Source organism: Salvia hispanica, chromosome 5, assembly GCF_029641045.1.
Source record: "Salvia hispanica isolate PSC_SH4W2 chromosome 5, Shi_PSC_v1, whole genome shotgun sequence".
Lineage (NCBI taxonomy): Eukaryota > Viridiplantae > Streptophyta > Magnoliopsida > Lamiales > Lamiaceae > Salvia > Salvia hispanica.
In genome coordinates this window covers 38,925,068-38,938,228 of record NC_142696.1, presented here as the reverse complement: position 1 = coordinate 38,938,228, position 13,161 = coordinate 38,925,068, and the positions used below count along the sequence as shown (strand labels likewise).

At 32.3% G+C, this 13,161-nt stretch overlaps 1 protein-coding gene and 1 pseudogene across 1 annotated transcript; one reads left to right on the top strand and one right to left on the bottom strand.

Annotated features, from left to right (window-relative positions):
* Positions 1 to 1,083: 1,083 nt before the first annotated feature.
* LOC148926812 (uncharacterized) lies at positions 1,084 to 2,580 on the top strand (annotated as a pseudogene).
* Positions 2,581 to 6,472: 3,892 nt separating this feature from the next.
* On the bottom strand, positions 6,473 to 8,032 carry LOC125186651 (GATA transcription factor 7-like). The gene is made up of 3 exons (XM_048083064.2): positions 7,869 to 8,032; positions 7,457 to 7,783; positions 6,473 to 7,361 (listed from the first exon to the last, which is right to left on the bottom strand). The coding sequence occupies exons 2-3, from the start codon at positions 7,760 to 7,762 to the stop codon at positions 6,681 to 6,683; spliced, it is 987 nt and encodes a 328-aa protein (XP_047939021.1). The 5' UTR covers positions 7,763 to 7,783; positions 7,869 to 8,032; the 3' UTR covers positions 6,473 to 6,680.
* Between the last annotated feature and the right edge of the window lie 5,129 nt (positions 8,033 to 13,161).

The window sequence follows — 13,161 nt, the reverse complement described above, 5'->3', positions numbered from 1 at the left end:
TTTTTTTTTTCAAATTTTAACGTCGGAACATATGCATGTAGTATATCGTTGGAATCCTTATAAAATTATCTTTAATTTGATATATGTTATATGAATTTAAAGTGTTGGGATTTCTTTTAAAAGTTAGTTATAACTAACTTGACATTAATACCCCTATTAATTTTTATTGGAATTAATCCTATAGCCTTATTGACGTTTTTTGTTGATCGTATTGACATTTTGTGGTTGATGATATAGGCCTTTAATTTGAATATCTAATGACTATTATTGAGTTGTAGTTAGCAATTAAGCATTGAGTTAGCAATATAACACTCCCCTAGTTTTGTTATTAGTTAATAGCAATACAAAAGAAGTGACATAGTAAATTCATAATAATTTTTCACATTATTTCAAACTTATTAAAATAAATATACAATTTTTAATTAAAATATTGTTTTTATAATTTTTATGTCATTTAATTATCTGATTTTTTTTGGAGCTGCAACTAAAATTATTTTTTTATGTTAATTATTGATAGTCAATTACGTGATAGAAGATGGGTGCAAATAAATTTTTTAAGCGGTACTCCATATAATTGGATTATTAATTATTAATTACTTTCACTCAACTCACACACCACAACGCACGACTCAACCCTTAACTCCCACGCCGCTTCGACGCCACAGCCTCTCTCGACGCCGTCGCCGCCTCCATCGACGGCCGCCTACCTCGACACCTGACGACCGTCCCTGCTTCTCCTCCCACGGTTCTCTCTCTCTCTCTCTCTCTATCCCACAGTGCACATCTTAATTTTGCCTAATCTAAATTTTGCCTGTTCAGTTACTTGCTTGTGGGTGTGGTGTTCCCTCATATATTGAATAGGATGAAAGAGGAGCACCAATTCTAGCGTGTATGGCTAAATGGTTCTAGTTTATGTTGGATCAATTCTAATGGGGAATTTCTGTTTAGTTGGCAATTTTGCTTTATTAGGATTATTATTTGTTACTGATATCAGATTTTGATTAACCAGAGTGATGTTTTTGATGATATTTAGAAAGCCATCCTAAGAGTACATTAGGATTTATACAACAGAAAGTGGTGGTCATGTGCCTCCCCACGCGGCAGGGCTCGGAGATTGTGGTGGTCTACGTGCGACACCCATGGCTACCTCCACGCTTCTCTACTCCCATGGCAATGCTGCCGACTCGGACAGAAGTACGAGCTCTTCATCGAGCTCAACATTCATATGTGCGTCAATCTCCTTGGGTACATATGCTTTTTTCGTCTTCAATCGGTCAATTCTAGCAGTTTTTGAATGAATTTGGTTCGCAGAAAAGCATATAAAATTGATTAAGCAGATGCGATTTTCCGTTCACATTATGCTAAAACTCTTTTACTTTATTTGGATTCTGAGTTTCGTGCTCTAGGTTCATGCTCATCATTATAATTTGGAAACCTTTGAAAGTAAGAAAATTTCTCGAGATTGAATTTTTACCATAGGAATTGTGTGCTTTGCTACTGCTACATCTAGTGATAAATTATAGAATAGTTTGTACAATCTGTGAACTCATATATTCACATGTGAGTGTGTGTTTGGGTGTGTGTCACATATTGTAGAAAAGAATAACTTTGTGAAGCTTATTTGAATATGATCAGGTATGACTACTCTGGATATGGGCAGTCGACTGGGACAGTGAGTGCTAGATCTGATGCTTTTTGTTGGATCTTTCTCTTGGAGCATATACTGTAACTGTGAAAAAGATGGTTATGTTGGTTTTTGTTTGTAGCCCAGTGAGCATAATACAAATGCGGTTATTGAAGCTGCTTTCAAGTGTTTGGAGGAGAACTATGGCACCAAGCAGGAAGATGTTATCTTATACAGTCAATCTGTGGTAAGTGGCCCCACTTTAGATCCAGCAACTTGTTTGCCTAGTGTACGAGTTGTTGTTTTGCATAGTCCTATACTCTCTGGTGTGAGAGTCATGTATTTTGTCAAAAAAACTTATTGGTTCGACATCTACAAGGTTATATCTTCCCCATAATGTGAAATTAAGATGCAAATTTCTTGCTTTCAATTGTGTTGAATTAATGTATTGTTGTTGCGTTGTCTCTTGCTGTAGAACATCGAAAAGTCCATCCTGCTAAATCAACTGTCCTCATTATTCATGTAAGTATCAGTATTTTTCTATTCGTAACTTTAGAAACTCTTATGTTGAAGATGAGGTATTAATACTATATCTGTGTTGGATGCTTCTTGCTTATTTTGACGTAACTCAATATTTCTCAAGTCTTCCTTGCCTATTTGTTATGAATGTGCTATGCTGTGTACTAGTTTTCATGAATTGCATGCTAGAGTCTAGTTTATACCCCCCATTTAAGTGTTTCTTTGCAACATAAATGATCTTGTGATGGTTTGTTGTCAAGGAACTGCAGATAAAGTGGTTAACCTTTCACACAGTGATCAGTTGTGAGAACTCTGCAAAGAGAAATACGAGCCATTGTGGATCAAAGGAGGGACCACTGAATACATCAAACATCTCAAGAAGTTTGTGGCAACAGTGGAGCGATCTCCATAGCACGGAACGAGCACGAGGAAGAGCATAGATATTTTTGATGCTCCGAGGAAAAGCAGCGACAGGAGGGAGAAGCCAAGGCGTAGTATCAGGGGCGGAGCTAGGATTATAAATGAAAGGGGGCAAAATTATACCATGAGGAAAATTTAAGAATTTGTGAAGGGGCAAATATAAGGAAAATTAAAAAAATTTGCAAAATTGGACAATAGAATAGTATAGTTAAACATATTTGAGGAGGGGCAAATGCCCCACCCTCTTATAAGGTGGCTCCGCCACTGCGTAGTATGGACAAGCCCGGGAGATCAAATCACCAACCACAGAATGTTGATAGTTTTATGATGTCGTTTGAGGGAGAAGCCAAGGCGCAGTTCATGTCCCAACAGTCCCATAACTCGAGTTATTCAGTTGTTCAGTCTCTAGTCATGATTATGAAGAATTATGAGTTTGACCTTTTTGAGATTCATTATTATCTATATTTTAAAGTTATGACAATATCGAACTTTATGTAATTTGAAAAATACTTATTAGTTTATCTATTATTATTTTTTGCTACAAAGAATTGTTGTTATTTATTTGTTGAGATGTTGGTTTGTAGTAAACAGGTTGTCAAAACTGGGCAAACAATAAAATAATTGATCCGTAATATAAATTTAAAGTTTGCAACGGAATAGCAACTGAAGTAAAATATAAATAAATAAAAAAAAAACTACAGTAGCGGAATATATCCGTTGCTAATCTCTTACTAATGAAATTCTGCTACTGATCCGCTAGTACTAGCAACGAATATATCTGTTGCTAAACTTGATTCATTTTCGTTTCTGTTTTGATTTCAACATTTAGTAGCGGATTTCGTCTGTTGGAAATCCGTTGCTAGGTCTTAGTAGCGGACTTTGTACGCTACAAGTGATTTGGCAGCGAGGTCTTTAGCGGCGGACAATATCCGCTACTAATCCGCTGCTAATCTGATTTAGCAACGGAATTTAGTCATTTAGCAGCGGAATTTTCCGTTGCTAAATCGCGAGATTTTTGTAGTGTATAATGTAAGTAGTTTGAGATGAGCTGAAATAGAAAAGTTCAAGAAGGCATTTGGGGGAAGTTGATTTTGGTGTAATTTCACCGTTCTCTGTAGTTTTGGTCCCTTATTTCCCGCTAAATGTTGTTGAATTCTTGTGATTGCTAACAAATTGTTGTTGCTGAATTCTTGTGATTGCTGAACTGTATCATCATGGGTTAGAACTTAGAACAACAAATAATTAAAAAAGGTGGCTGAGAAGTTCGGATTAAATATCAAATAACAGTATGACAGAAGTCGGAATCGATTGAACATTGGAAATAGAGAAGCTAAAATCCAAAGTAACACCTAATCATCACCTAACAATTTCATTCATTTCCATTAACAAAAAACCAACGAATTACGTACTATATGCAGAATATTGTTATTTTTCCTCCTCTATACAGTATACACAAACATATAACCAAATTATTAGCAAAATTCTATCGAGTATCGAGACAATATGTAACACTGCGATAGATTAACATATACATTTGTCTTCCATGCGGTGTATGAAAAATTATTATTCTCCCATGGTGTCGTTCGGTTGCTATGACTCATTATCATATAATTATTCATCTAAGATAAAATTATTACTCCTCCTATGGTGTCATTCGGTTTCTATAACTCATTATCATATGATTCTTCATCTAAGATTAAATTATGAGATTATTTTAGTTGGAAAATGTAACTATGACTCATTATAATATGATTTATCCATATATTATTAAGTTGAGAGAGTCAATCGTATAAACCAAACATAATGTAATACTTAGTATATACTATTTAATTATGAGATGTAATCTTTGTAACTGGACCCAATATATATTTAATTAAATTTGATAATATTGGAGTATTCTTTATTTTTTGAAATTACTCATCTTCAGTAGAAACTCAAAATTTGAGCCTATTAGTTAGAGGGGATAACTAAATTACATTTGATTTTCAAAATAAAATAATATTTTTTATTTATATACTATGTTATATTCTAATAAATAATAATAATACTATCTTCATCTCACATTAAGGATGGCACAATTTTTCTTATGAGATGTTATACTCTAAATGAGTACTACTATATTTCTTAAAATAAAAATATTAATCTTTATACTTATTTTTTATATATAACTCATAAAATAATACTACATGAAATCTCCCGTCGAATGAAATTGAGCATATGATTAGTGGGAGTTATAAAATTGAGATGGCATATGATTAGTGAATTATAATTGGGAAATTAAATACTAATGTAATAAAATAATATTTGCACTAAAAGATTGTTGATAAATTGCTTTCATTTTTTTTTATTTTTTATTATTGCAATTAGACTTAGTAAATGAATTTAAATTTAAAATTCTTAGACATTAACTTTTCTACTGTTTAAAAATTTAAAATTCTTATACATTAACTTCTCAACTGCTTAGTCAACTCACACACATAACTTTAGGGCTCTTCTTGGTAGTATGATAGAGTGGAATGGAGATGGAAATAAAATGAATATAGGAATGAAATGATAATTCTTTTGCATTTCCATAAAATTATCTCATTTCTTCCATCATATAAGCATTTCATTCCTTTCTCTATTTTCATTAATGTTTTTATTTTATTATAAAAGAATAAAAAATAATTCCCTATTTATCGTTATAATAACTCAAACTTCTGACCTAATAGTTGAAGAAGAAGCGTCTTACCAATTGAATTGCACTACATTCTCCGCTCCATCATCATATATTAAGAAGGGCCTCACTGTCTTACAAGAAAAATGCTCAAAGCAACATTTTTATTTCCAATACACAATCAACTTAGTTAATTAATTTTGTATAAAAATTTACACAACAGAGGTACATATACTGTTTACATCATTCAATTCAAGCAAATTTATTCTACAATCGAAAAAATAGTTTTATAATAGACACGTTTCGAAGCCTCTATTTCTAATTCTAAGTAATTTCACACCCAACATCAACTAATCATCCTAAAAGAACCCCACAATGGTTTGGATTTAATATAAAGTGGGCTAATTTTTTACTATGAATATTTCAAATTTTATAGTTTGCCAGCGTGTGGATTTAAATGAATTAATTATACACAGCAAAGGGCAACAGCAAAATGGCAAGGGACACACAACAAACTGTGGGGCCCAAGCCCACCTAAATGACGTAAATGCCAAATCTGGGCCCACATCCATCAAAATTATTACAACTATTTGCTTTATCTTCAAATCAAAGCAATGAATTTTCATGCGGGGGTAAATTGGTAAATTTAGTGACTCCCGCGTCAATAGATTTTCCATTTTCAAAGGCAAATCGCCAGAAACCGCTCAACTGCTTTGAATTTTTCAACCTGGCTACTTTTCCTAGAGGAGATGACTACGGGAATCATTCCATTTTGAATTACATATTTACCCCCAATAATTGCATTTTGCTAGCTTTGAGATAAGAAATTTGTCATTGTCAAGTCAATCACTATTATGCCCTCCACAAATAATGATCACACATTATTTTTATAGAAGTAAAACCCAATTGCTTAATTCACTTCATATCTTCTTTTTTTGACCTTAGCGATATAAATTTATCACATTTTGGTCATCTAATTCGTACATTAATGGGGCACATTGATCGGTGCATGTCTTCTAATATCAATTCAAAAGAGTAATAAATACATATGGTTCAACTAGTAGTACAATCTATTTATGAATGCAAATGTGCAAAATTCTAATTTTTTTTAAAAAAGCAACTTTATAAAGTTGAAATTTGCATGTATTTTATTTTAAAAATATTATAAATAACTTAGTTATAATGTTTCACCGATTGTTTGATTGCTCTTATCGAAAATATGAAAAATAAATAAAGCTTCAAGACTAAGAGTGTTGAATGAAATTCGCAAAATAATCTTAATTGGCAACACTAATTTAAATTAGTCTAAACACTGCAAAAAATAAAGGATGGATTACATTAAAGAAAAAAGAACAACTAAATTCATAACCTCCCTATCTCTACGGTTCGCCACCGAAATTGAACATTTCAGCAGCCACCGGTCCGCACCTACCGGTTCTAAAACTATCACCAATCCTAATCTCACTGACTCTGAACCGGTGTCGTTGACTCCGGTTCAACGACCGTATCCTTCTTCTGCCGCATTTCCAAAACTTTCCGGTGGCTATTCGAATGCAACTCCTTCGAATAAGTCGGGCTAAAAGCCGGTCTATACTCGGGAAAGAGGCGGCCCGACTTGAACCGGACGCCACAAGCATTGCACAGCGTTTTCGGCCCCAGCGGTCCGGTTCGCCACTGCGGCGTCTTCTGCACCTGACAGTGCCTACATCTCCGGCCCAAAACCGGACTGGTCTCGCCATCGGTTTTCCGCTTTTGTTTCTTAAGCACCGGTTTTTCCGCGCTGGAGAACCACTCAACATCATGAACCGGGTCCGACCAAACAAACGAGGGTAAAGTGGAGGAGCCGTGCGACGACGACGTCGTCGAAGACGAGTCGACGGAGCTCAACGGCGCCGCCGCCAGATACCACGGCCGGCCGGTGAACCTCGGCCGCTTGCTCCTGGCTTTAACCGGAATCGGAATCGGGAAATACGGAGGCATAATTCGCTTCACCTCCTGCATCTTGTGAACCGGATGCGACCGGTTCACTGATAAAACTCCGGTTTGCGCCGTGAAAATTCCGGCTGGGCACAATAACGACACCTCCGACGTCGAATCATCCACAAATTGTGACAACCATTCCAAATTCTCGAAATCCTCAACCTATAATCCGAAAATTGAAAAAAAAAACAATAAATTTACAAGAAATAATTCTGAATTATTGCATGTTAATTAACTATGTTTTTAAAATCAGTTACCGGAGCGGTGAGCTCGGCGGAGAGGCTGTCGAAGTCACCGGAAAAATTGGAAGACGAAGAAGAGGAATAAACCGAATTTCCTTTCTGCGAAATATCCTCATCTTCCTGAGAAAAACAGAGCTCCTGAAAATCCTTCTCGGGGAGATCGAGGTTGAGCAGGTCCTCGACGGGAAAATCCTCGGAAACAACGTTGTTAACTCCGGTCAAACACCAAACGTCGTCGTTGTAATAAACTTGAGAATTCGTTTTCAAAGCCATTTGCGACAGGAAACTCGGTTTCAGCGCACGTGCCTCAATGCATTCCATTATTCAAAAATTCCCAAAAACCTAAAAAAGGAGCAAAATTCAATCAACAAATCCAGTTAATTGTTCCAAACCGAAATTCCTCATGCATATGTACACATATATATACCTTGATAGAAACAGTAGGCTAGAAATGAGAGAGAGAAGAAGAAGTTGAGCACAGAAATGAAGGCTGGTTCGTGGGCGAAACTGGTGGGGGTGTGGTAATGGTTTTTCCTTTTCCTTTTTGTATTTATATTTAATAAACTTTATAAAAATTGGGGTTGAAAAGATTGTGTATGGTATAATGGTGAGTTGTAACGCACTGTATAATTAACACGGGAGGCGAGATTTTTAATGAAGGAATGGCTGACTATTCATAGTTTTTGCATGGAATTGGACAATGGAAAAAGGTTAGATTGTTCGACTTCGGACCGTATCTACAGTTTCCACTAGGAATTTTCCATTGACCATTATTTGCTCAGTTTATGGATTAGAAAAGTCACATACTACTATTTAAGCTGGGTTATTTTATTTCCAATGTGGTCAACAATAAAATTGAGATATTTGAAATAGAAAATAGGCAAATTTTAATAATTTTAATGAGATTCGATATACTCCTATATAAATACATGTCATGCATAATAGATTACAAAATAAAATACTATATATTGTGAGCAGGTCAATTATTTCTTTTGTTTGAGTGGAGGAAAATAAATGCTCGTTTGACGCATTTATTTTAGAGACTTAGAGCTAAGATTCGAGATTTAATAGGAGTAATACATTTACGCAAGTTTATTTTTAGTTTTTTATTGTGTTGAATATGCTAACACATGAAGTGAATTATATAATTACTCGGAACGAGCATAGTATAAATAAAAATTCTACATAATGTATTTACTCGATGTAAGAATTGATGCTATATTTTAGCATTGTATACCGACCATATAAGTTTATTACTAGTACATTTGAAGGAGATAAATATAAGTGATCGTTAAAATTGAAGGTACTATATGATTTTTTTGGTTATAGAAAGTGGCACAGTTCGAAAACCAAACAAAATTTTAAAAAAATTGAAAATATTTAATCTATCACGCAGAAAAAATCAAATATAAATATCCAACAAAATGTGTTCAGAACATGGACAATTGATTAATAAATGAGTAGACATGTTGTGATAGCAAAATTACATAGTCGTAGCAAAATTACTCTCTTGGTATCGAGATACATATATTAAAATAAGTAATTGAAATACTATACATGATACAAAACCTAAAAAAATGTACAGTCTCCATAAGAAATTTAAAAAAATTAAAATTGCACGAGTCAGAAATCTACATAAGAAGCTTGTCGATCAGTCATTACTAATCAGTGAGGTACTGAGGTGTGTTATTTATTGCAACCAACTGATGCGACATACAAAAATCTATATAAGAATTTCTATTTAATTTTTCATGTAGTGTAGATTAGTCTAACAGTTGTCGACAAAAAATTAATAATTGAAACGTTAATACCCCACTCAAAACTAATATTGAAAGTTATTGTTTTCTTTTTCATTAATGTGTAAACTAAATTTTAAACCATCGAACTTGATTATATATATTTATATTTATGCTGCACAGCCTGATTGTATATATAGTTGATAATATAATACGTACACGCATATAATTATTCCCCTTTTCTTTTTCTTGAATACTACTACTATTATTCATTTATGTATCTTATATATGTGGGTGATATATCCATTTTTACGTAATTTCATAGTACAATATAACAAAATGTTCCGATGGGACGTAATTTTCGAAGAATTATGACATTTAAATGCTACTAATTACAATTGTAATATATTGTAGTTTTTTTTAAAAAGTAGTTGGGTAGTTGTTATGTGTCACAAAAATAAAAATATGCCACCAAATTTGATGACATATGTGAATTTAGCTATTTTGTGACATTTAAAAGCTTGGATATTGTGATATGTGAAAATTTAAAGCTAATTTATAATCAGTTATTAAAAATAAATTATTATACTAATAGTAAAAACACTATAATAAAATTGCGTGTGTGTAAATGTGTGAGGGAGGGAAGATCATTGTGAGAGAAAAGATAGAGGTATAGTGTGTGTGAGCAAGAGATATTATGATGTATAATAAAAGTACTTCGTGATATCTTAAAATGTATAGCAAATTAAGTTTAGTTATATAACCAGATGTTACAAAAATTGTTACATTTATAGGGCACACCTACATTGGGTCGTTTTAGTGTGCTAACTAATTTACAGTAATAACTAATAACTTTCAATTTTGCGTATTAAAATTTAACACAAAAACATAATTATATCAATACAACATGTAAAATTTAAATATCAACATAAAGACATAAGTTTATCAACACAAGAAGATTGATAAATTTATATCTTGGTGTTGATATTTTAAACATACAAAGTCGATATTAGTTACTATTAGTTATTACTGTAACTTAGTTAGTATTTGATCACACACTTACATTACATTCATTTATATATAACAAATTTTACTTACATTTTATGTATCATAGTAGTATAATTTATAGATGGATGATGAGTGTAGCTAAATTACGTACCAAATTAAGCTATAATAAATTTTGTGACATTTTTCATGATGCAACTCAAATTGTGACATTGCTAAACATTTTTATTATAACGATATATTCTCTCTGTTCCACAAAATTTGATATATTTTGATTCGTCACTAAATTTAAGAAATATAGCAAAAAGTAAGTTGAAAAAATTAGTGAAAATGTACATTTCATATTTAATATTTGTATTACTCCTACTTTATAATGTAATTGAAAATGAGCTAGTGAAATGTGATGTTCACTATAAAAAAATTATAGTAAAAATGAAATGTGATAAAATTTGTAGGACATACTAAAATGAAATAGAATGGAAGAAAGAACAAATTTTTTAGGATGACGGAGGGACACTGTATGGTTCCCTGAAACCAAATTATTTGAGATCTGAATTCAGTAAGCAAGCGAGTATGAATATTTGAAGTTAATTGATGTACTCAATTGATTAATCAAACAAAATCTAGCATAAACTAATCAAAACGAGATTTAAAATACTAGTGGTAAACATAACCAATAGCAATGTGGCAGGTCATTCGCAATTGTAATTGCACAAGAAATTGAAAGTTTGAAATGGGTCATGGCGCTAATAGTTGATAAATTTGATAATTCAAAAGTGAGAGGGGTCATGTTCTGTAATTTGAATTACTATTTGTTATTTTAACTTTATGCGATTGATTGTATTTTGATTTTTAAGATTGGAGTAATAAGAAAAGTAGGCAACTTTGCCGCATTCATCGCGCCGTCCATTTTGGTCTTTTCGCCGGCAATCTTACACTATATCGCGTCACCGCCTTTTTTATTTATTTCAACTTTGGATTTAAGCGTCCCTGTACTATATATTATTTCAGTTACGACTTTTAATTATTATATTATTTGTCAATTATATAAGAAAAAATAAATGCAAATTTAGTTTTTATAAATTTTGTCATTCTCTTATGTCCGTCACGATAAATAGGATTTGAAGTTCATGGACTAGGACATAATATCGTTGCATGGACTTTTACACTATTTTGTATTTTGTATACTTTCTTCATCCTAATGAAGATCATCTTTTTATCAAATGGTATGAAATTTTATGTGGTATTATTTTATATATTAAGTGGAGAGGAAATAAAATAGAGATATAAGTGTTTCTATTTGCAATAATATGTCATTTTGGTTAGGATAAAAAAAAAACTAAAAATGAACCATCTTCGGTGGTACGAAAGTTGTATTAACACTTTTGTATTTTCTTCCAATTTTTTGTCTTAAAAGGACGTTTTGTCCATTTACTATATCTATTAGCATGCATCATTCGTGGATACATTAGACGATATTAAATCATTTATTGGGTTGTGAGGACTTTTTTTTTTTTTTTTCTCTTGTTAGTAAGTAGGAGTATTTCTTTTGAAGCCTAAAAAATGGAAAATGACAAAAATATTTTAAAACAATGAAAAAGTCCGTTTGGTGATATTAGACTTAATTAATGGACGTATGATATACTACTAATTTATTAAGGACCGCAAATGTGATGACAAAGTTCAGAGACTAAGTTTATAGTTTCCTCGTCGAATAATAGTAATAATAATACATGAAATCTAGGTCGAAGGTAGATAGCCGTCTATTTTTTTAAAAAAAATAACGTAATTGTTAAATTATTAGAATAACATCATCATCTTTCATTTATATTAGAAATTAGAGACTTAATTTTTTCGATCATTATAGACGTGCAACATCAATCTTTAAACTAGTCGAATTGAAAATACCAGGGCCATGCAAATGCACTTTGACAATACCGGTTCTATTAAAACAAGCAACTCCAACTATCGATCATATATCATATGAGTTATGACCATAGAATTTTGGGTGGGGAATGGGTTCAATTTCACTATAAATTAAAAGGTGGAGAGTCAGGCTTAGCCTACTTTCTTTAACAAAAAAATGGTGATGAGATTAGTCTAATATTTCAATTATCGTGTTGAAATTATAAAATGGGTCAAAATTTATGCATTGGACATTAAAGTATGTGAATAATAAGGAATTCATACCAAATTTAGATACCTAATTTTGGAAAATTGTGTTCAATTTTTATAATATCTACATATAATGAAATGGTAGAGATTGTCGCTGTCGATCATTTGTTGCATATAAATTTCGGTTACAATTAGTACCTTTTTTCTCTTTTCTGAGGAAATATGTTGGAATCACTTTACTAACAGTAAAGGCTTGGCACCCAATTTTAGCCTCGACAAAATCAAGTAATCCATTTTGAATATAATTATCATATTTTATATACGTCTGAATATAAATACAATGAAATTCTTATCTTCATAACAAAATTATAAGTACTATACACTATCAATAATTCAATATAGTCCTGGTGTGGAGGTTAATGTGAGGCGAATATTTCTGACCTTTTTTTTTTTTTTTTTGTCTTTCTGACTTTTATTAATTGAATACAATTGAGTTATATATACTAGTATTATAGATGTGTAATATATACCCAACAGTAAGATTTTACAAACTCTTAAGTAGCATCGAACAAACTTAGTTTGATATTATCGCAAACGCTCGATTGCATTGCATTGCATGCATGATTCGTGCATATCCACAAAGCGGTGTCGTTTTGCTCGACACGTGGGTTGCAAATAAAGAAGTTGTCTTTTCAACTGAAATTTATGCCGGCATTGGCTCAAATACTATGAGTCACATCATATTTAAATAAGTTGAATTCGAAATGATACATCCCATATATGGTCTGGTTTATATCCGCAAGTTTAGCCTTGATCGAGGGAAGAAACAATAAAAATTTAACCTACCTTTAACATTTTCAATAT

Coding starts and splice junctions, on each gene's coding strand:
- LOC125186651 (XM_048083064.2), bottom strand. CDS start 7,762: ATGGAATGCATTGAGGCACGTGCGCTGAAACCGAGTTTCCTGTCGCAA. Junction 7,362..7,456: donor CCGCCGAGCTCACCGCTCCG/GTAACTGATTTT, acceptor TTCGGATTATAG/GTTGAGGATTTCGAGAATTT.